This window comes from Neomonachus schauinslandi, chromosome Y (assembly GCF_002201575.2).
Source record: "Neomonachus schauinslandi chromosome Y, ASM220157v2, whole genome shotgun sequence".
Lineage (NCBI taxonomy): Eukaryota > Metazoa > Chordata > Mammalia > Carnivora > Phocidae > Neomonachus > Neomonachus schauinslandi.
The window spans coordinates 4,798,613-4,822,368 of NC_058420.1; the positions used below are offsets into that span (position 1 = coordinate 4,798,613).

Below are 23,756 nucleotides of genomic sequence, written 5' to 3' on the forward strand. Positions count from 1 at the left end.
GTAGGCAGGGTGGAAGTAAAGAAATGCAAAAAGATATACAAGCATTAAAGGAAAGCAGAGTGACCACAGTAATACCATATAAAACAGGTTTGAGAGAGAATATGTAACATTATATATTAAGAGTCAGTCTACCAACAAAACACAGCAATCCCAAATGCATATGCATCAAATAATGTGTATGCCACAAAATATGTTAAGCAAAACCTGACAGAATTCAAAGGTGGACTAGGGAAATCCAAAATTATAACCAGAGACAACAACACCCATCTTTAAACAACTGACAGGGGGCGCCTGGGTGGCTCAGTCACTGAGCGTCTCGTCTGCCTTTGGCTCAGGTCAGGATCTCAGGGTCCTGGGATCAAGTCCCACATCGGGCTCCCTGCTCAGCGGGGAGCCTGCTTCTCCCTCTCCCCCTGCCTGCAGTTCCCCCTGCTTGTGCACTCTCTCTCTCTGTCAAATGAATAAATAAAATCTTTTATAAAAAAGAGTCTTTTAAGATAGCTTTCCCCTTCAATTCTTTTTTTTTTCTATTTGTTTTTAAACCAGGTTGATTATCCTATATAGTTCCTTATAGTTTGAATTTTGTTTCTTGTATTTATTCATGTAATATAATTCAACACCTTCCTCTACTCACACTATTTCTTCAAAATCCCTAGCAAACTATAGATTCTACTTTATCTTCTAATAATGTTATATATCAGTTGTTCTTTTATTTACAGTTTTTGATTATCACTGTTGATAATGTGCACACAAGTCATTTCATTTATTATAATTCTATAATCCTCCTTAATACACAATATTCTCTAAACTATTCTTGATTGTTGATTTTTTTTGAATGTTGATTTTTTTTTAAACGAACTCTAAAAATGTGACTGGAGATGCAACATGCATATATGAGTTATATATTTTTCATTATGCATAAAAAACTATTTTGCATAAAAACTATATGTACCCATATACTTAGACATAACATATATACACCCACATAAAAATGTATACATATAAATACATGTACATACATACTAGATGTATATATGTGACAATTTTAATATTTTCAGCTACTTTTTTCTAAAAGATTTATTTTATTTTTATTTTATTTTTTTAAGATTTCATTTATTTATTTGACAGAGCACAAGCAGAGGGAGAGGGAGAAGCAGGCTCCCCAATGAGCAGGGAGCCTGATGTGGGACTTGATCCCAGGACCTTGGGATCATGACCTGAGCTGGTGGCAGATGCTGAACTGACTGAGCCACCCAGGCACCCCTTTTTTATTTTATTTTATTTATTTAATTTATTTATATTTAAAGATTTTATTTATTTATTTGACAGAGAGAGACACAGCGAGAGAGGGAACACAAGCAGGGGGAGTGGGAGAGGGAGAAGCAGGCTTCCCGCTGAGCAGGGAGCCCGATGTGGGGCTCGATCCCAGGACCCTGGGATCACAACCCCAGCCAACGTCAGACATTCAACTACTGAGCCACCCAGGCACCCCTAAAGCAACCAATTCTTTTTAAAATACAGTTTTTTAAAATTAGTTTCGGAGGTAGAATTTAGTAATTCATCAATTACATTTAACACCCAGTGCTCATTACATCAAGTGCCCTCCTTAACGCCCATCCCCCAGTTACCCCATCTCCTCACCCACTGCTCCAACAACTCTGTTTGCTTCCTAGAGTTCAGCATTTCTTATGGTTTATCTCCCTCAATTCTCATCTTATTTCATTTTGATGGCATTTACCACTCCCTAAATAATGTGTTGCTTTTAGGCCTCCACTTAATAGAAAGGTAATCATAAATTTCTACCCTTTCTTTTCTTTTTTTTCGTTTGAGCTCTTTATTATGTTTCAGGTATTGTGCTCCAGGTGTGCTCAGGACATCATTTAACTTTAACTCAACAGTCCTATTTGATAATTCCATTATTATCTCTGTTTTGCAGATTCAGTTAATTTAAGAGGTTAAGTATTTTATTCAATTTCACACAACCACTACATTTTGAAGCTTAGGTTCTTGGTCAGCTTGACTACTTTATAATGTTGTGTTAATCAACAGATGCATTCTATTTTGTAGACATTCATATTTCTGGTCAAAATTATTTTCCTCCAGGTTGTCTTTTGCCTTTAACGTTGCATGCTTCTGTACTTTTTTCCAGGCAAATCACATTTTACAATGTTCCCTTTTTCGTCTTCTTCCGCACTATTTTTAGTAATCCCACAACTCCCCAAATGTTATCTCTGCCTAAGATACTCCTTAAGTAGTATGTCTAATAAGTTATTTTTTAAAGATTTTATTTATTTGAGACAGAGAGAGAGAGAACGTGAGTGGAGGACCTCCACTGATAAGGGAGCCTGACTTATGATGTGAGCCCAGGACCTTGGGATCATAAATAACCTCAGGCTGATGCAGACACTTAACCAACTGAGCCACATAGGCACCCCATGTCTAATAAGTTATAATCCATTTTCTCAAGTCTTGCTCAAAACACATCTCAGTAAATTTTTACGATATATATTTTTTAGCAGTTTTCTTTTACAACAAAGCATCTGGGGACAAATCATTAGATTTAAATCATAATTTTCTAGAGATAGATCCCTGAAACTGTGAAAAAGTTTTAAAGTTCTGTTTGTCTCCTCTCTTGCAAAATGAACGTGTTATAGGAGTTCCAAACATTAATTGGCTAAGACAGTATGTATAGATATTTTATCTAAATAACTGATCCTGATAATTGTTACAAAATAACAGTCACTATTATGTGCATTACTTTTAAAAAATAACTGGAGCATTTTCTCATGCTTTTTATAGCACCAAACACATTTTATTATTTCCATGTTTGCTTTCCCAGTGAGGTCCTTTCACTGGATGATACAGTAATTGTTCATTTGTATTAATTATCAATTGGTAGTGATATATTATTTAATTACTTATTACTTACAGCATTATTAGTAAAACTCAATAATAAAATCCATTTCTCCAAGAAAGGGCACATATTAACTATACAAAATGAAAAAAAGGTAATTGTTAATGTTGATCTGGTTATGGTAAAATTAATGTATTTCTGGTAAGAATATAATACATGTGGAGATACAATGTTAGAATGGTTTACCAAGGGGCGCCTGGGTGGCTCAGTTGGTTAAATGACGGCCTTTGGCTCAGGTCATGATCCTGGAGTCCCAGGATCCAGTCCCGCATCGGGCTCCCTGCTCTGCGGGGAGTCTGCTTCTCTCTCTGACCCTCCCCCCTCTCATGCTCTCTCTCTCTGTATCTCATTCTGTCTCTCAAATAAATAAAATCTTAAAAAAAAAAGAATGGTTTACCAATCTGTCATTAAATACAATTTTCTAAAATAATATTTGGTATAAAAATAACTTTACCTTTTGTGCATAATTTCATTGGTGGGTTATTTACCTGAAGGAAAAATACTGAAACGAGAAATTAAGGTTTTGGTCCAGACATAATCAACAGTATACTCATTATAACAGTACACATAAAAATTCTCAGTACTTCGTAATTGAGAAATATTGTAAAAATTACAATACAAATTATGTCTATGTAAAACGTGTTGACAAATTCTAGAGTATTTCACAAAAATAAGTTTTAGTTTTATTCTGTAGTTATTTAAGTGTATTCCCTCAGGTTGCATTTTGCAAGTGAATTCCTAAGAGGAATAACTGAAGGAATAATCTCAGCTAATAACAGTATTTTTTTCACGAATAGAAATTTATTTTACCACATAGAATTATTTATTAAGGATCGTGTTTATTTTACAGAGATTGAGGTCAGAAAAACTGAGCTCTGGGATTTGTTGTTTTTCTTAATTTTAGAAGTTTGGTCAAACATTACATGTATATACTTACTGAGGATAATTGAAGCTTACTTTTTTCAAATCCGTGTATTTCAAAGATACTGAAGGTTTGGATTCGTAAATACTGTTCCTATTTTTATTCCTTTCTCTTATTGTATTTTCATCACTGTTACTACTTTTTCTTTTCAGTTTTAAAAATTTACTAGATGCCATGTGATAGCGTACTGCCAATATTTGAGACAATGATAAAGTTAAGGATGATTATTTGATAATAAAAATTTAGTTTCTCCTTTATCTGGATTACTTGAACTGGAGGAAGTAAATAATAAAAGGGAAGTAGAGAATACATTTTGTCTTTTAGTCTTTTTTCAGGCTTTTCCCTCCGGAGCTTCTCGGCTCACTCCTCTTCCATGATGCTCATCTTCCTTATTCCCTACTTCCTGTGCGGCTCATCGGCCGGGCACATCCGGGTTCCTTAACGTGTTTAAATTGGTGGCGCAGTTGCTTTTAGCCGTTAGATGAGCTGGTGGTCGCTTAGCGGAGGGTTGAGGCGAGACGTTGGGAAAGCCGGAGATTAAAAAGGTAAGGAATTCGGGGTTTTAGAGACGAAAGACAAGTTTATACCTCAGGAAAAATAGCCAGTAGCTATATCATGTCTTATATATTGAAAATTGTGGTAATTCAGACTTTGATTTTCTCTCAGGCGCTTTCAGTATACCTTAACACATTATGTAAGTTAAAAATATATGTGCATAGATTATTTAGAGGAGTTAGGTGTCCTTTTATTGGAAAGTACATTTTCGTTTTTCTTCCGTTCGGCAATATGTTCCTGCTGCAGCCGTGGAAAGTCCGTGAAGTTCTCGGGTTTGTCCGTGAATGGTGGGGGGATGGGTTAAAAATGCATGGATGTTAGTTTGAGATGGAGTATATGACTATAGAGAACCCTATACTCGGGCTGAGAAGCTTTTTTAATGACCTTATGTACATGTTCTGTTGTTTAACTTGGCTTTTCTCGGTTATATTATGGCGCGTCCTCGCGGATTGTTTGTCGGATATATAGCCCGGGCGCCATTTTGATTCATGTGCACTTTTTTTTTTTTTAACAAGTTTTCTCAACGAATGTGGTGGTAACTGAAAAATACATGCAAAATATTTAACGCTGTGGTTATAAACTTCTCCTTCACTGATCAGATATCAAAATATTTATTCACTTCACAGGAACCATCAAATTTTTAGCATCCAGTAAAAATCACACAATTGCGTTAACTAATATTTGCTGTCGTTTTTACTCTATATATACACGGCTTAAATTCCATCAACGAAGGTTTTAATTCGTACCTTAATTTTATGACCTAGCATTTTAAAAATCTTTCGAGAGAGACATTATTTTAAATAAGGAAAGACTATCTGATATGTGACCAAGATAAATGGAAATAGGGGCGAGGGAAAACTCCTAAATAAAATTAACATATTTATGTGCACTTAAGAAAACTTAAAATGTTAACTGTTAGATACAGAAACACATTTTTTGTAGCTTTAAAAAAAATCCACACTATGGGCACCTGGGTGGCTCAGTTGGTTAAGCGCCTGCCTTCGGCTTAGGTCCTGCAATGGAGTCCCCCATGGAGCTCCCTACTTAGCGGGGAGCCTGCTTCTCCCTCGCTTCCCCTGCTTGTGCTCCTTCTGTATCCTGCTCTCTCTCTCTCAAATAAAATAAATAGTAAAGTCTTTTTAAAAAATCCACACTATTTTTAAAAAGCGAAGCCTGCATACTGCACCCAAGTTTTTTATCAGATGTCTGTAGATGGTGGAGCATTTTTCTTGTTAAGCCAGTGCGCATTTTGCTCTTTAGGTTACAAGTTTCATTTCTTTCTAAGGGGGGAGGGACTTTTCAAGCGCGTTGCGGGGAGATAGTTGCGGGGGGAAGAGGAGGGAGGAGCTTCGATGCCAGAACAAGAGATCATGACTTGAGCGGAAATTCAGAGTCGGCTGCTATAAGCGACTGAGCTACTCAGGCATTCCTCATTTTATTTTAGGTTTTTATTTATTTTTGAGTAATCTCTACACCCAGTGTGGGGCTGGAACTCATGACTGTGACATCAAGAGTAGCATGCTCTAGAGGCGCCTGGGTGGCTCACTCTTATTAAGCATCTGCCTTCAGCTCAGGTCCTGATCCCAGGATCCTGGATTGAGCCCCGCATCAGGCTCCCTGTTCCGCGAGAAGTCTGCTTCTCCCTCTCCCACTGCCCCCGCTTGTGTTCCCTGTCTTGCTGTGTCTCTGTCAAATAAATATATAAAATCTTAAAAAAAAAAAAAAAAAGAGTAACGTGCTCTATTGACTGAGACAAGCAGACACCCAAGTTTCTCTTTAAGAAACAAAACAGAGCGGGCGTCTGGGTGGCTCAGTTGGTTAAGCGACTGCGGCTCAGGTCATGATCCTGGAGTCCCGGGATCGAGTCCTGCATCGGGCTCCCTGCTCGGCAGGGAGTCTGCTTCTCTCTCTGACCCTTCTCCCTCTCATGCTCTCTGTCTCTCATTCTCTCTCTCTCAAATAAATAAATAAAATTAAAAAAAAAAAAAAGCTTATGAACGGTACTTCACTTAAATTTTACATACACTGATAAAATAGATCTTTTTGGCTTATAATTTATTTTTTGCAATGTGTATATGTTTTAAAGCAGTTAACAGCAAAATGGTGGAAGCAGATAGACCTGGGAAGCTGTTTATAGGAGGCCTCAATATCGAGACTAAAGAGAAGACTCTTGAAGCAGTATTTGGGAAATATGGTCACATAGTGGAAGGTAACTTTTAAAACCAACATGTATGTAAATGTTCAAAGTAAATTATACTAAATACATATAATTGGACAGCTAAGCTAAAATTATTTTTCTGTTTTTGAAACTTACTTGAGCACTTTTTTTTTAATACTCATGTTCCATATGGGGAAAGCACTAATAGCAATGAATGAAAGGGTACACCTCCAAGTCTCTTACTATTGAGAAGGGGAAAAAAGGAAAAGCAAATAAATAAAATATGTATACTGTGGAGGTAGGGTTTTGAAAAGGGATAAGACAGGCTAACTGTAGAGTTCTTCACTGTTAATTTTTAGCAAGTCATAATGATGTAAAATGTAAAGTTTTTAAAATAACCTGCAAAATTTTTTTTGTGGTTCTATCCAGGACATCATTTAAGTTAAAAATGAATTAGAAAAAATCATCAAAGGGTGGATTGATAATTTTCAAAATATTAAGAAGGTTCACTTTTATGTAACATCAAATTAAATTTTTATATGCACTACAGTTCTTTTGATGAAGGATCGGGAAACAAACAAGTCCAGAGGCTTTGCTTTTATTACATTTGAGAGCCCTGCTGATGCTAAAAATGCTGCCAAAGATATGAATGGGAAGGTAAAAGAGTCTCTTAAAAATTTTCTAGCTCTGTTCTTCATTGAATAGTATTTTTAGATTTTTATTTTTAGCGTAATGTGTATGCCAAAATTCTTTACTTGTGACTCTTCTTTTTGTTACATAAATACTGGAGAGCGTGTTCGGAAGGAGTAAAATGAACATTAGCTTTAGCAGTATATGTTAATGTATTTCTACATTAGTATTCCAGTATTTAAAATTAAAAAAAAAAACCTGCACAAAAATAATACAGCAGAAAAAGCTATTGAAATGCATGGAAGTGTTTCTGTAGCATAAAAGCTTAGGAAGACAAATAGGAAAGCTTAATTCCTGTTTTTTCGGGAAAACAATTCTTGAAAAAGTTAATACTTGAGCAGAAACTTTACATTCATACAGGCATTTAGTTCTTGAGAAAAAAAAAAATAATGAGTAAAATGTTGAAGTGGTGATCTATTACCTGGTCACCTGCACGTAACCTTGCTCTTCTCTCCTTCATAAGTTTTTATTCAGTTACCAGTAATTTTTGTAAAATTGCTATGTGATTATTTTACTGTAGTGGTTGAGGGTTTATTTTGATCCAGGCTTTAGTGCACTGATGAATAAAGCAGATAGTCTTTTTCTTTCTGGATCTTAAAATCCAGTAATTATGTATTATCTGTATACTTTTAAGTTTTTCAGTGATTCTGTTAAAATACTGAATACTTTATCGCACTCCAGGTCACTCCATTCTAGAATTTTTGGCTTCTTCCTTTTTTAGATTACCCTAATCTGTCTTATGGCTTTATTATTCTTTAAGCTATTGCCAATATTTTTTGGACTGGTCAAGACCTGGGTCAGCCTCATAAATAGCATTTTCAGCTTCAAAAACTCAAATTGCATATTTACTCCAAAATTTTATCTCTTATATTGTAGGTAGTATCTTTTTATACTCATAATACTATAAGTTCATTTTTTTAACTTTTCAGTTACTTTATTTTTGTTGTGTTAATTAAGTTCATTTTTAAATTACTTGCAGGACTTTTTAAGTTCATAGTGTGGAATACACATGTTAGTTTTCTATTTTCCCCTGTAGATTGGTTTCTGGTACAAAGCAGGCTGTCACTACATACTGACCTTTTTTTACTTAGCTTTTATATTTTCTGACTGTTAGCACGTAGCATGTAGAAGTTGGATTTGGCTGAGGATTTTGTGTTGTGTACAGAGGTAAATTAAACTTATTAACAACAATTGATGATTTCTTTGTTTTCTGGCTTTTAAGGACAAGGACGTGAATTTCTATAGACTTTATTTCTAAATTCTTTCAGCAGACGTTTTATTGAATACTTATTATGTGTTAGCCTTTGATAAAGCGACTGAGTAATGGTTGTAAATCAAAGTACCTGTTTTCTTGTATTTGAGGATAAAAGATAAGAACTGTATAAATAAGAATTAATATGGTTGGTACAAGAACTTTATAAGAAATAAAGTTAGTAATCTAATTAGAACTTGTAGAGGTAGTGGACAGTGTTTTTATCCATGAAGATCAAGGGGCATTAGCTGAATCCTGCGTTTTATAAAGGAAGCAGCCATGCATAACTTTGCAGAAAATATTTTGGACTCAGAAACAGCAAACGAGTCACTGGTGTGGGAACTGCTAGTTGTGGCTATTTATATTGGGCTAGGGCCCATACCTACCAGAAGTCTTGGTAGGAATTTAGGATTTAAGATTCTTTTCCGTATGTAATACAAAATGACCAGAATGTTTTATGTGGGATAATTATTAAAAGTTATGTTTTTAAAAATCATGTTGGTCCCTGTGAAAGATAAACAATTCTGAAATTATTGGGAGCTTAAGAAATTTAAGCATCTTTGAAAAATGAGAATAATGAAGTACTATATTAAAAAGTTGTTTTCTAGGAACATATTTTAAGCAAAGCTGGGGGGCGCCTGGGTGGCTCAGTTGGTTAAGCGACTGCCTTCAGCTCAGGTCATGATCCTGGAGTCCCGGGATCGAGTCCCGCATCGGGCTCCCTGCTCGGCAGGGAGTCTGCTTCTCCCTCTGACCCTCCTCCCTCTCATGCTCTCTGTATCTCATTCTCTCTGTCTCAAATAAATAAATAAAAAATCTTTAAAAAAAAAAAATAAAGCAAAGCTGGGTAAGAACAGAGTATGGCAAAACATTAAAGACCAAATAAGTGTTCTATTAAAAGAAAGAAAAGCAAAGAAAGTTATAACCACAGTAAATACAGCTGCAGTCATATTAGGAAATTTTCTTTTAATTCTTAGCAGAACAGATAATAAAAAATAATACAGGATATAAACAACCATTTTGAATAAGTAATAGTAACTTTTTTTCTAAATGACAGTACACATTGTTTTATATACCTTTGGGACACTGGAAAATTTAAATAATAGAAATACAAAAATGAAGTGAGTTATACATTAGAAAATGTGTATTTTCATGAAATGTGAGAGCTATTCTTTTTGATGCTGGATGGTATTTCAAGGAGTTTTAATAATCAATACATACACTTTGTATTGGATGACTTAATGGAAGGCAGTTACCAGTTAAATGTCTCATATTTGGCAGGTGAAGGACCTGATCATTATTTTCTTTATCTGAACTTGATTTTAGTTTCAGTAATGAGTAGATTTGTAAAACTTGTTAAATTGGTGTAATGTAACTGATATTCTACTTAATGTCTTTAGTCTTTGGATGGAAAAGCAATTAAAGTGGAGCAAGCCAACAAACCATCTTTTGAAAGTGGTGGAAGACGGAAGCCACCACCTCATCCAAGAAACAGAGGCCATCCAAGAAGTGTGAGATGTGGAAGAGGAGGAAGTGGAGGAGCAAGAGGGCGTTCCTCACGTGGAGGACACTTGGGTAATGTTTTAAAATATAAGGATGCAACCAAAGGACTGGAAAACAGTAAGTTTGAATGTATGGAAATACATTAGTTTTTATTTACATCTTTTATGAGCATAATAAACTAAGATTCATTAGATGAGGAATTAACATTGGTAATTGAAATACTTCTCTTTTTTAATGATGAAAACATGATACTTCATTGCCATATTTGTCTTCAGTCCTTCAAACAAAACATGGCCTCACAAATTTGGTCTCTCATTTTTGTTATCATTGTAATTATTGCCATTTGCCAAGACCTAACTGATGAATTGACAATTTACAATAATTATCCAGACCAATAATCTATGATTTTTACAAAAGGATAATTAAGAGAAATTACTGCCTTAGAAATGTATACCTCATCATTTAAAATCAATTTATTCATTTAACTGAATATAATTCTTACTTTGAAAATTTGGTTATTAGATGATCTTTTCAGATTATTTATCTTTCTATAGATATTTCCTTTACAGTGTTATTTTATCACATTTGTTTCTTTTTTTCTTTTCTTTTTTTCTTATGTTGTGTTCTAAATGCTAAGGAATTATAGTTCTAAAATACTTGAAATGATATGCAAAAATATAACGTTGCAGTGAAATGGCATAAATTTCAAATTAAATTCAGACTGCAATATTTGTTTTCCATATATGCTTGTGCAAACATCAGTGTGAAGGGTTTCTGCCTTGGTCTCTTGTTAGTGAAACTTGCATTTGGGGAAATACCTAGAGCTCTCTTTAGATTTTGGAAGATGTCTTTACTCAGAAAAAGATTAAAAGCCACTGCCTCACAGATACGAATTTATCTTTGTTGTGTGTGTTGGAGGGAGAATGAGTCCTTGAAAATGGTATTTATGAACTTTTCAGAGAGGGTTTTTTTACTCAGTATGAAAAGGAGTCACTTCCTATGTGTTGAATAAACTGTTTCTTCTGTTAACCAGTCTTTAAAAATCAAACATTTAGCTTCTGTTCTTGAAAACCAGGGTGATATTTAGGAAATTGTCTCCTAAAGTAGAATTGTAAGATTTATCCCATTTAGAAGCAATTTTGTTTTTATCCACTAAACTGATAACTGAAAAAATTTTACCTATTTCTGCCATGTATAAGAATACTCATTTTTTTTTTAACCTATGACAATACCAAGGAGTGGGAATATATCTAAACGTTTTTCTAGTTTAGAAGGGTAAAATGATTTTTGATGATTTAATATGCATTTCTTAAAATACCAGTAAAATTGAACATAACATAAAATTTTGTTGACTATTAAGTGCAAGTAAGAATTGTATATGTTAACTTACTCTTTCAGGTAATGAATTTTTGATGCATCTTCTCCATTAGATTTTTTAAAATATTTTGATTTGTGCCTATGTATTACATGCTTTTTAAAGTAGCTTTCTTGACATTAGGATTACTTGAGCAATTATTTACCATTTTTCTCCACCCCTTCAGTTTTTCCCAGATGTGTCTCTTTAATGTGAATATAAAATGCTTGAGTTTTTCTAGGTTTTCCAAACTGACTTTCACAATGTCTTTGATTTGTATTTATATATATCATGTAAGAAAACAAGGTTAGTTTATACAAATCTGAATACTTAAGACCATAATTGTTTAGTAAAGATTTTTAAACAATGAAACTTCATCATTTAAAAAATGTTGATTGTACTTTACTAAAAAGATTTCATTTAAACACAGATGATGGAGAATATACTCTTAACCTCAACATGAGTTCTTCCAGGGGACCCTTTCCAGTTAAAAGAGGCCCATCTTCAAGAAGTGGAGGTCCTCCTCCTAAAAGATCTGCTCCTTCTGCTCCCGGGCGTAGCAATAGAGGGACTGGAAGAAGAGGTAAATGCTGTGAATCACAAAGACAGTTGTTTCTTGTGAATGAAAATCATCTATTTTAAGAAGTTGATTTCAAGAAGCGCAATGGAAAATAAGAAAGTATATGGGTGTATTTATTGATCACTACTTATTTTTGGTTAGGATCTAATTCTTCAGCTTCTAATTTTAGATGGCAGTAGGTGATTAACAAACAGTGGGGAAAGCATTCCTCTTAAGTCCACGTTTGTTATAGAACCCCTCTTCATTTTTTAAAGTTCCTGGTATAACATGCTTTGGTGAGCAGGTTTTTTTTTTTTTGCGTGATTTCTAGATCAAGATATTCTTGAAAATCACAATGCCCTATGAGAATATTTTGATGTGTATTTTGATCACCTGGTTTCTGTTAGTTATTAGTTTATTAACAATAAATGCAACTTGCCATATTTTCTCTTTCTGTGTTTGGACTGTGATGGTGGCTTTACTAAAGATTCTGTTTTAAATGCAGATGATGATGGATACACACTTAATCGCAGCATGAGTTTGAAAGTATGTGCATTAGTGATGTCCTAATCTAAAATTTATTAGAAAGTTCAGTTTTAAAATCATAATTATGTGTAAGACATTGTTTCTGTTCTGTGAGAATACTAAGAAATGTATAAATACATGTGAGATTACATTTTTTGCTTCCAAGAATCCTCTCATTAGGAAGGAAATATCTAGTATTAAGTATTTCATGATAAAGAAATAGAAAGTATTTTGTTACCTAGATGAAAAGAGATAGAGATCACTGTGGGGTTTGGTTATTTAATAACAAATAAGGCTTGGTAGACATAAAATTTAAATAATAAATAGACTTACAAATTTTAAATAATTTAAATTGGAAATCACAGGAGTGCATATAGTTATGAAGCTATTATAATTTAGTTATGACATATGGAAGGTAAGAGTTCATCACCAAAGTTGATGGAGAGATGTTTTAAACTGTAAGATAACAGTCCTTAGGGAATTTGAAATTACTTGAGAGAATTTAAAGCAAGAGATAAGTAGAATCAAATATAAGAACATAATTTTGAGAAGGTGTAAGATCTTGGATTGAACAGAGTAGGAATCAAGAGGGTAAAGAACGTCTTAGTGAAGAAATAAACACTATATCTTCAAATTTAGAATGAAAACTTCAGTTCTTTTAATGCAACATTGCTCTTTAACTTCTATGGTAGAAGTTGACATTATCAGATTTACCTTTTATGAAGCTAAGTGTAATTTGCTGTTGTCTTAAATACAGAAGAAGCCTACACGTTTCCAATGAAAGAATTAGGCAAAAAAAAAGGGGGAGTGCTTAATTCTAGGAACTAGGAATAATAATTAGCATGTGAAGATAACATTACTTGTGGGAGAAAGTTTCATATTTAGGAAGGGGTACATTACTTTCCAAATTAGCTCTTAAACAGTATTGCTAATAAAGCACTAGACATCAACACTGTCATCATTACAAAATTAAGCCACTTGGTATGATAAATTAGAAAATATATGTAAAGAATTTGGCATCTAATGCCCCAAGGAAAGATAACACTGTTGGTGTGAGTGGAATGAATTGAAGTCAGTACTTTTTTTAGCAGAAAAAAGATACGTATGTATTTCAGTCAGTAAACAGTTTGAAGGTTTTGCATGTTAATACTCATGAACAGTTAGTATGAAGATAAAAAGAAATAAAGGAAAGGATAATATCTTTCAGCTGGAGCAGTTTTAATGACTGAATGAATCACTGTGAATTTCTCTTTTAAGCTTTTTGAGAAACACTGGCCATGAAGGAACAGTGGAATATAGAAAACCAGGGAAATATTTAGGTGATATCAGGAACATTTAGGAATTAAAGAAAAACAGCATTGTAAGTGAGCAGAGTGGTAGAGAAAGCAGGGTAGGTACATCATGTATGCAAGGTACTAGAAGTTTTGCAGTTGGGGGCAGTAAATAGAAAATGATGAAGATAATGAAAGCAGGAAGAGGCACAGTTCATTTCATGCGGTGGAGAGATTGTTTTAAGAAAAAAAACAAGGATGTATAAAAGAAACATGTTTAAATTAATTAAATGAGATGGTTACATAGAAGACAATAAAAGAAAGTGATGAATAATGGGGTAATTACTTAATACATTAAAGTGACTTACTGTGTTAATACTTGCTGTGTTAATACTTGCAACAATAAGCAAGTATTCTTGATAGTGATTCCTGATGGTGTTAGTATGTATAAGGGTAAAAGACGAGAAAACATACGGGGAATCTTGAAACTTAAAAAAATGGTTATGAAAAGACTAAAGTAAATGGGAAAATAGTTTGACACTAAATTGTGATAGCTTAATAAATACTGTGATCTTTGGGGAGCAATTGAAACATTTTAACTAGGAATGTACCTCACTACCACCCTGGTGAATATGGAAAAGAATAGTTCAGCTGTAGTGGGACCATTATAGTGGAGAGTATATTGAACAGCTGAAGCATGTTTAATAGACTTTTAAGTAACCTGGACAAGGGATGGGTTAAGTAAGACAATGACAAATAGGAAAGAAAAGCTGACAAGTGAAAGTAAAGAGGCAGATTTAATCATTGAATTGGTTGAAGTAGCTACTGAAATTGTTTATATTTAGAAGTTTTTTTTACATACCGATGGTAATTTAAAGATTATGCAAATTTACATAGGGAAGATACCAGAAGATAAGACATTCAGGAACATGTAAAAAGCAGACAAAAATAATCATAAATAGTATCTTAAGGGAGAAATCTTTAAGAATTGTGGAAAGAAATCTGTTTCGAATTTTTCTTTCTTATAAAAATTATTGAGATACTTATTTAAGAATTTTTAAATTAAAGGGCCACCATCACGTGGGAGAGAAAATTATAGAGGTCCTTCACGCAAAGAGCCAGTGTCTTCCCGGAGAAATGACTATATTTCACCAAGAGATGATGGTTACAATACCAAAGATAGGTAAAGGAAAACAAAGTATATAAACTGTTAAGTTATAGTGGATTTTTGTTTTTGTTGAAGTGAAATTCACTAACAAAATTAAATATTTTAAAGTTAATAATTCAATAACAGTACATTTACAGTGTTAAACAACTACCATCTTTATGTAGTACCAAAATATTGTTATCATCCCCAGATAACCCTTAATGTTACCCCTACCTGCTTCCAGGGCCTCACAAACGCCAATCTGTGTTCTGTCTCTGGATTTACCTATTCTGCATAGATTATACTAATGGAGTCCAACCAATGTAACATTTTGTGTCTGGCTTCTTTAGTACAAATGTTTTCAAGAAACATGCATTGTAGCATGAATTCTTACTATGGATTTTTTATTTTTATATTCCATTGTATATGCCATTAACACAATGTGGGATATTTCCACCGTATTATGTTGTGAACGTTGATCTGTAAATATTTGAATACCTGTTTTCAATTCTTTGGGGCATATACTTAGGTCTGGAATTTTGGGGTCCTATTGTAATTCTGTAATTTTTTAAGGAACCACCAACCTTCCCCACAAGAACTGTACTATTATATATTTTTATTATCAATGTGCAGATTCTGATTTCTTTACATTACTAACATTTAATATTTTGCTTTTTTTTTAATTATAGCCAACATAATATGTGGGTGAAGCAGTGACTAGTTTTTGTTTTGTATTTTACCTAATGACTGATTGAGCATCTGTTCATGTACTTGTTAGCCGTTTGTGTGTCTTCTTTATAGAAAAGTGTATTCAAGTCTGCCCGTTGAAAAATGTTTTGTCTTTTTATTGTCAATTTTTTATATATATTCTGGATATAAGAAACTGCATTTTAAAATTTGCTGCTTTATTTAAGTTATTCGAGCAGAGATTATCCAAGTTCCCGAGACACCAAGAATTACGCTCCACCATCTAGAGACTATGCATACCGTTACTATGGCCATTCAAGTTCTCGGGATGAACATTACTCTAGAGGATATAGGTACTATGAAAATTTAAATTTTTATCAAATAGCTGCTTGCAATTCTTGTTACATTAATGCCTTTTTTTAAATTTAGTGATCGTGATGGCTTTGGTGGTGTTCGTGATAGAGATTATTCTGAACATTCAAGTGGAGGCTCTTACAGAGAATCATATGAGAGTTATGGTAAGAGTTCAGTTGTTACTTAAAACTCATGCAATTAGATTTAACAAGCCAGATTGTTGAGTATATAATGTTACTTCTAATTCTACAAGGCAAAACTGCAGTATGGCCTTTTATTAGTTTGAAGATTTTTGAATTACTTTTTTAATAGTCCATTTAAACTAACAGGTTACTTTTGAGGGTAAATTGGCAGTCTCATCAAAAACATTTTAACATTTTTAACTAACAAGGAAGGGAGAGTGTTTAACAATATGAAACATAAGAAAAATATGAAGGTCAGAATTTCAGCCCATTTTCAGAAACTGACAGAACATTTACTTCAAATTATTTAACCTAAAACATGCATGTTACATTTACATTTCCTTTTAAATTAATAAAAACATATTTCTTCCAAATACAGTACTTAAATTAGGTTCATGGTGTAATGATGCCACAAAAATTGTAATGTAGTTAGTTTTTTTACTTGATCATTGACCTTACAGGTAGCTCCCGTGGTGCCCAGCCAGCACGTGGGCCCCCTCTGAGTTATGGTGGAAGCAGTCGCTATGATGATTATAGCAGCACACGTAATGGATATGGTGGAGGTCGGGAAAGTTACTCAAGCAGCCGGAGTGATTTCTACATAAGTCGTGAGCGTGGTGGCAGACAAGATCGAGGGTTCGCACCCTCTGTGGATAGGGCCTACCCTTCTCGTGAATCGTATGTTAGCTCAAGTTATGGGGCTTCCGGAGGAGGTCCTGGGGGAAACCGATCTGAAAGAGGAGGTCGTCGCAGATAATAAAAATAAGTTCTGTACCGATTTTTTGTCAAAGAGGAAATTTAACTACTTGTTTTCTGTTACTTTAGTACTAATAAAAGAAAAATGTTACTTTAATGGGGAAAGGCATATGTTAACTTGCTCTCCCATGAATTTTTGGATAAGATGGATAAGATGAGAAAGTATTCAAAGTAATTTTATAATTGCTAATGTTAATTGATGAAAACTAGGTAAGTCACTTGAATGTAATGTCTGCATTGTTAAAATTTTCAGAGTAAAAATTTCCGTGAAATGGGATTTCTTATTTGATTTTATTATTGGGTTAAAAAAGTGAAAGCAAAAGAAAAAACCGGAAAGCAAATTTCTATGGAAGGTGAATTGCACTGTTTGCCTAAAATTTCCTTTGTGTCTGAATATAAACGCATACATTATAAAGTAGTATGTTACTTCTGCACAGCAAGCTGTGCCAATTATTTTCCAGTGGGGCACACTAAGCCAATTAATGTGTTGTTCTCTGTAAACGTAAATGTATAAAAGGTTTACTAAATCTCCAAAAGGGCTACAAAAGAATGTGTTTGCCTCATTACTCTAAAGTCCTCCTAAAGGAGTGGTGTTAGTTAAAAGAAAATTAGATATAGGAGGATACAAAAGTTTAAGAAATAAATTAAGCATTTATTTTCTTACCCAGATTAAAACAGCAAATGACCAGAGTGGGAATAATGGTAATGAAACCAGTTTTCCACCTAGATCAAAACTTGAACCAGTTAACTTTACAGAGTATTAAAATACAATGAAATAAGTGCTCCTAGATTAAAAATATTGTAAACAAAAATATTGATAAACAGATTTTTATCTTTGGAATTACTCATTAACTCTATCTTGGACTATTTGAAAATGTAACTCAAAGGCTTTGTAAATAGTCTTACAAACATAAGTCAATAAAATTAGGTGAAATCATGAATAGGAATAAAAATATTCATTTAGTTCTGGAAGCTGAGTGTCTAAAAGCTTTGATAAGCCTGCCAAATCGAGTTTGGAAAACTACTGGAAAATTATTTTTTTTTTAAGGAAAAGCATAAGAGAAAATTTACATACTGGAGCATAAAGGTTTACTAAATTAAAAATCTCTACCTTATGATACTGAAATCATAAAAAGGGACAAAAGGAAAAAGCAAACCCAAATTTTGGACTGAAATGAAAACAAATCACTTAAGTAGCTCCAAATGTTTAACATCTAATGGTTCTTAAAAATACTAAAGGCACCTGGGTGGCTCAGGCGGTTAAGTGCCTTTGGCTCAGGTCATGATCACAGGGTCCTGGGATCCATCCCTGGCTCAGGCTCCCTGCTCAGCCAGGAGTCTGCTTCTCCGTCTCTCTCTGCCCCTTCCCCCTGCTGTGCTTGCACGTGCGTGCACAAGCTCTGGCTCTCAAATAGCTGTTTAAAAAATACAAACTAATCTTACAAGGAGGAAGGATTACTTTTCATGAGTAAATGATGAAGATCAGCAGTAGGAATACTTGAAAGATTAGTTAATTTGAAAAACTTAACCACAAATAGGATGAAAGTATTTTTCAAAGGAACCATTGCCATCCTTGTATGTTTGGGTGAAGTTTTTACTGTTATGAAGATGTTTTCATTCACAAATGCTGTAGGATTATGAAGGTTGAACAAGAAGAATACAAATTGCCCAGCATTCTTGCCTATTTTAAGGCACAGGAAATAGCATCTGTGATACTCTGATCTGGGGGCTTTGAACTCCACGAAGATTCTTGACAAGATACTGTCATTATGGTAATAGAAGTTATGTGGGAATGAGAGTAATAACCCAAAAGATAAAATTTCTCCTCCACTGTGGAAAAGTCTGAGTAAACGCTTAATGAAAATTCGTAACCAGAGCTGAAAGCCTATCCCCTTAAAGTTTTCAAAGGAACATAATTCTCAGGGAGTAGTTAAATTTATTTGTAATTCAGAGAATGAAAAGTAAACCCTGAGTAGACACTTATTTAAATTGGACCTTTTAAGTTTTCTCTATACATAATATAGGGAGCTGTATTTTTTTTGAGTCAGTCCTACATATGGTTTAAACTTTTTTTTTTTTTTTTTAAGATTCTATTTATTTGACAGAGAGAGACACAGTGAGAGAAGGAACACAAGCAGGGGGAGTGGGAGAGGGAGAAGCAGGCTTCCCGCTGAGCAGGGAGCCTGATGTGGGGCTCGATCCCAGGACCCCGGGATCTTGACCTGAGCCAAAGGCAGACGCTTAACGACTGAGCCACCCAGGCGCCCCCCTACATATGGTTTATATTAGTTGGCTTTGAAAAACAGCAAACATAAAATTCCTAATTAAAAAACTTGAGCCAAAGTTAAATAATTATGTCCTGTTGTGGACTCTAGTCATTAAAACTGGTTTATCTTAAAGCATACTAAGCTGCCTTTAGAAACTACATTGAGACAAGGCCACACCAACTACTTTCCTGTGTTTATTGATTCAAGAGTCAATATGCACGCTCTGTTGTATATAGGTGCTAAACTAACAGCAGTATATAATAATAGATTCTCTTACCTCATGGTAATTTTTTTAATGTTTTTTAATTACCCCATGGTAATGTTTTTTATTTTTTTTTTTTAAGATTTTATTTATTTGACAGAGACCCACAGTGAGAGAGGGAACACAAGCGGGAGAGTGGGAGAGGGAGAAGCAGGCCCCCGCAGAGCAGAGAGCCCAACACGGGGCTCGATCCCAGGACCCTGAGATCATGACCTGAGCCAAAGGCAGACGCTTAACGACTGAGCCACCCAGGCGCCCTAATGTTTTTAAATTTTTTAATGGAGCTAATGGTTGGAAGAAATTCCTGCTTTTCAAGATCCTTCTAGCTGAAGTATGAAAGACATTTATATGATGCAGATTAACAAAAAAAAACTAACTTCATATGTATGGGAATCCACACAAACATGAAATTCCAAAGGATGTAGGAAAGACCTTTGGGTTCAAAGCCGATGGTCAAAGAATTCTTGAGACATCTTTGGTGCAAAAGGTGATTTTACTGAAGTATGGGAATAGGACCCGGGGGTAGACAGAACTGCACGGGGGTCATGAGGAGAGGCCCATTATACTTTCAAGTTGGGAGGGGGTTAGGGATAGCACAAGTCTCTAAGGAATTTTGGAAGCAAGGTTTCCAGGACCTTGAGGGGTTAGCTATTGTTGGGAACAGGTCATTTATTACCGTCTAATAAAACCTGAGTCATATACCCTTCAGATGTGTATTTGGTGGGTCACATGCTTGGGGGATGATTGCCAACATGGATCTTGTGGGGTTTAGAGGTAAAAGAAATTTCTAAAGGAATTTTTACATGTTAAAAGTAGACTTACAGGATCTTGGGGGCGGGGCACACTATGATTGCCTTTTGCCCTTAGCAAAGTTATTAACATGGAGGCAGCTGAGTCCCTAGGAGAATGTCACTCTGCCTGTTTCAAGGACTTTTCAATGGACTGTAAGTAGTAAGGAAATTTAATAAATTTTCTTCCTTTTTTTTCCCACATTATTACTCCCCTGAACAGTTTTGACCCTTAAATCTTTAAGGTTTCTGAGGGTGGAAAGTCTCATCTTCTGTAACTTCCTCTTACTGAATAGGGGCATAGAGATGTCCTTACCTATGGGTCAACATTGGTCAGTTGGGGACTTAGATAACAGGAGTTACAAAAGGCAGAGGTCGCTGAATCCAAGGGAGACGTGTGGATCTCCCCAAGTGGAAAGGATCATCTGTTGGCTTGAAGTTACGGCAGCGAAAGAGTCTCAGCACCAGGTGGAGAGACATGGGAGAAAACAGCAAAACATAAATAGTGTAACAGAAAAAGAAGCCCAACTGAGTCCTTTGATAGTTGACAGAATTCCTTCTCCAATCCAGAAGTTTAACCAATCATTAAAGGAAAGAAAGGGATCATTTAAAGTGCCAATTTGAGTATTTATGTCATAAACCCAGAAATATGGTAATCTGGAACATATACATAGCATTCTGTTTTTATGCTAGCACACATTATACTTTTCATAGTAGTTAAAACATTTAATCCATTCTATTCTGTAAAACTGCTTTATGCATTTGTGTTAGTGCAGTATTTAATAGGGAAGTGCCATTTTGAATATCACTTAGGTCTTTAACGATGTACTTACGAAGAGCTTCCATGTGCCAAACAACACCCTTCAGTCCTAAAGAGGGAACAAAAATGGATGTTAATTGGTCATACCAGTGAGACACAGAACATGTCAACCATTATTTTGGATTTGGAAGGTTGGCTGGGTTGGCAATGGTTTTAATAACATGTCCGTGCATCTAGGCAAAATCCAGAGTACAGTGGCCTACAGAGTACAGCCCTGGGGCCCATGGACACAAATTAGAGCCGCATAGCCACTGGGTGCCATTAGAAGAGAGTCATCTAATTCCGGGCCTCCTTTAATTGCAGTCAAGATACCAAGGGCTATTCAGTTTTGGATGGCCATCTTTTGAATGTCTAATAAAAGAGTCTGTTGTTACTCTGTGGCAACCAAGGGAGTCCAAATCTAGGGACGATTTCTCTTAGCAAAGTTTTTGTCCCCTCAGTGGCCTTTTTACCCAAATCAGTAGCCTGGTGGAAACCCTGTATTAGCTTCAATTGGTTATCTTTGGGTATAAAGATTTTTTCCTTTGTTATTAACAAGCCAGTCCTGTGTATTTTTTAATATTCTCTTTCCTGGGCTATGTGAATTTCTTGGTCTGAATAGACTAGACTCATGGACTTTATTTAAGGCTGGTAAAAGACTTAATATTTATTTTATGCTGCCTGCTTGGCTGCCCCAGTCTAGTGAATTGTTTCCTTTAGATTCTAAGGTCATATCCTTTGATGTCCTTTGAGGTGAATCACAGCTACCTCCTCAGGTAGGTGTAGAGCCTCAAGAGTAATAATTTCAGGCCCATATTTGATTGGGGAGTTACGGCTTCATAATAATCCCATTTTCTTCCAAATTGCTCCATGAGCATGTAGGCTAGGGAAGCAAATTTAGTCAGTATAAATATAAACTTCTAAGGCTTTGGCAGTTGTAAAGCACAAGTGAGCACTATGGCATACCCAGCTTTTCTTATTCCCTCTTTTTTTTTTTTTTCTAATTTGTCAGAGAGAGAGAGTGAGCACAAGCAGGGGAAGCTGCAGCGGAGGGAGAAGCAGGCTCCCTGCTGAGCAAGGAGCCTGATGTGGGACTCAATCCCAGGACCCCAGGATCATGACCTGAGCTGAAGGCAGCCACTTAACTGACTGAGCCACCCAGGTGTCCTGTTCTTATGCCCTTTTTTTCGTGAAACTATTACCATCAGTAAACCAACTGTCATCTGTATTTTCAATAGGGACATCTTTTAAATCTGGTTGACTAGCATAAACAAGATCAATAACTTCTGAACAGTTATGCTCTATAGAAGTACGATGGTCCAGGCATAAAGGTAGCTGGGTTTAAAGTCTGACAAGTTTCAAGTATTATTTCAGGCATATCTGTAAGTGTAGCCTGGTATTTATGTAATATGTCGGCCTCCATCACCATTGGTGGCCTTTGGTTTCTAAGACACTTTGGACCTGATGTGAAGTCATTACAGTCAGGACTGTCCCATAGTGAGCTTTGAGGCTCTTTTTACCAGGAGGGCTGTTACTTGCTTGGCTAAGGCCTTTGTTTGCAATTGTACTTCAATAGGATAATTATGACTATGAGGGATGAAACCATCAAGAAGCCCTTTTTGTTTGAGGTCCATCATTAACAATATCCAATTTTAAGGAATCACTGGCAAGTGGGAGAAAACTTATCAAGAGTTAAGGGCATCCCCAAGTGCATCATCCAGTCCAATCATAAAGAAAGTGGGGTCATCCATGATCTCCACGAGTCCATAGTTAACCCTTTGGAGTTTTGGGTTATGCTCTGGCTTTTAGGGAATGATTTCATCATCCCAGCCACATAGAATTGGTCAAGGTGATAGCTGAGTTACACAACTGTTTGGGGAATCTACCCCATTTTCCAGTTCAAATAATCATATGCCCATGGGATCCTATTATTTTCCCCACAGAAAAGCAAGGAGATTGTTTATACATGAGCTACTGTGATAATTTCTCTGAAGTTTACCTCAAGTTGTCTAGCTGACGTAAACAACATTCAAAGACAATCAGAACTCAGATTTAACATCTACAAAGGTGGGTTACTGAAACATAATTTTTCTCTCTAAAACAACCCTAATTTTTAGAGATAGCCAAATCAAGACTAATTTGTTTTACTAAACAAGTCCAATTTTAACAAACCTGGCCTAATTATTTATATAACCTCAGCAAGAATAATGATTGATTATAGATCTTTTAAAAGTCTGCTTTGCTGGAACTTTTTATGAGGAATTTTTAGGTTGAACTTTTAGTAGCCTTCCAGGCCAGAAGCCAAGCCAAGTACTCACCATCAGACATGCTTGCAACACCTGTAGATGTGGGCAGATTCCTCTCCATGAGGTCCCCAGAGTATCCTGAGGTTCCTGCACCTCCCAGGAAGTGACTTCTTTACTCTGGTGAGGCTGCTGGGAACTCTGTAAGCAAGGTATCATGCCAACATTTCCAAGGGGCTTTATGGCTCCAGGTTTCATGTCAACCTTAGTTCCTCAAAACTATTTGGTCATATCTGAGTCAATGTATGTCACTCTCAAATACGACATTCCAGCCAAAGCCTTGATAAAATAATATGTCCAATGATGTCCTGTTACAAGGAGAACAGATTCTTATTGAACTTATACAGATAATTATGATTGCCATGGAAGAAAAAATACTGAGACCTTTTGAATTTCAGAGGGTTCAGGTAGAAAAGTTAAATGCTTCAACTTGTTCACAAATGAATTAATCACATTTCTGTAAGTCATAGATATCTTAAGAGAAAGTTTCCTTAATCTGGAAGAGTAA

At 35.3% G+C, this 23,756-nt stretch overlaps 3 protein-coding genes across 3 annotated transcripts in view; 2 read left to right on the plus strand and 1 right to left on the minus strand.

Moving 5' to 3' along the window:
* Window positions 1-4,012, minus strand: part of LOC110581157 (probable ubiquitin carboxyl-terminal hydrolase FAF-X) — a 103,102-nt gene extending 99,090 nt beyond the window's left edge. The window contains 1 exon segment of the mRNA XM_044912041.1: window positions 3,872-4,012. Within this exon segment, the coding sequence (XP_044767976.1) occupies window positions 3,872-4,012 (141 nt within the window).
* Window positions 4,013-6,491: 2,479 nt separating this feature from the next.
* LOC110580811 (RNA-binding motif protein, X chromosome-like) lies at window positions 6,492-16,830 on the plus strand. The gene is made up of 8 exons (XM_021690464.1): window positions 6,492-6,600; window positions 7,100-7,206; window positions 9,892-10,111; window positions 11,779-11,931; window positions 14,772-14,886; window positions 15,765-15,890; window positions 15,967-16,055; window positions 16,535-16,830. Exons 1-8 carry the CDS (start codon window positions 6,492-6,494, stop codon window positions 16,828-16,830), a joined length of 1,215 nt encoding a protein of 404 aa, XP_021546139.1.
* Window positions 16,831-20,110: 3,280 nt separating this feature from the next.
* Window positions 20,111-23,756, plus strand: part of LOC110580801 (probable ubiquitin carboxyl-terminal hydrolase FAF-Y) — a 15,863-nt gene continuing 12,217 nt past the window's right edge. The window contains exon 1 of the mRNA XM_044912042.1: window positions 20,111-20,132. Within this exon, the coding sequence (XP_044767977.1) occupies window positions 20,111-20,132 (22 nt within the window). The remainder of the gene's footprint in view (window positions 20,133-23,756) is intronic.

Excerpts from the sequence above, each read along its gene's own strand:
- LOC110580811 (XM_021690464.1), top strand. The coding sequence starts at position 6,492 with ATGGTGGAAGCAGATAGACCTGGGAAGCTGTTTATAGGAGGCCTCAAT. Across the intron at positions 7,207-9,891 it reads CCAAAGATATGAATGGGAAG|TCTTTGGATGGAAAAGCAAT; the intron begins GTAAAAGAGTCT and ends TAATGTCTTTAG. Across the intron at positions 14,887-15,764 it reads GGTTACAATACCAAAGATAG|TTATTCGAGCAGAGATTATC; the intron begins GTAAAGGAAAAC and ends GCTTTATTTAAG.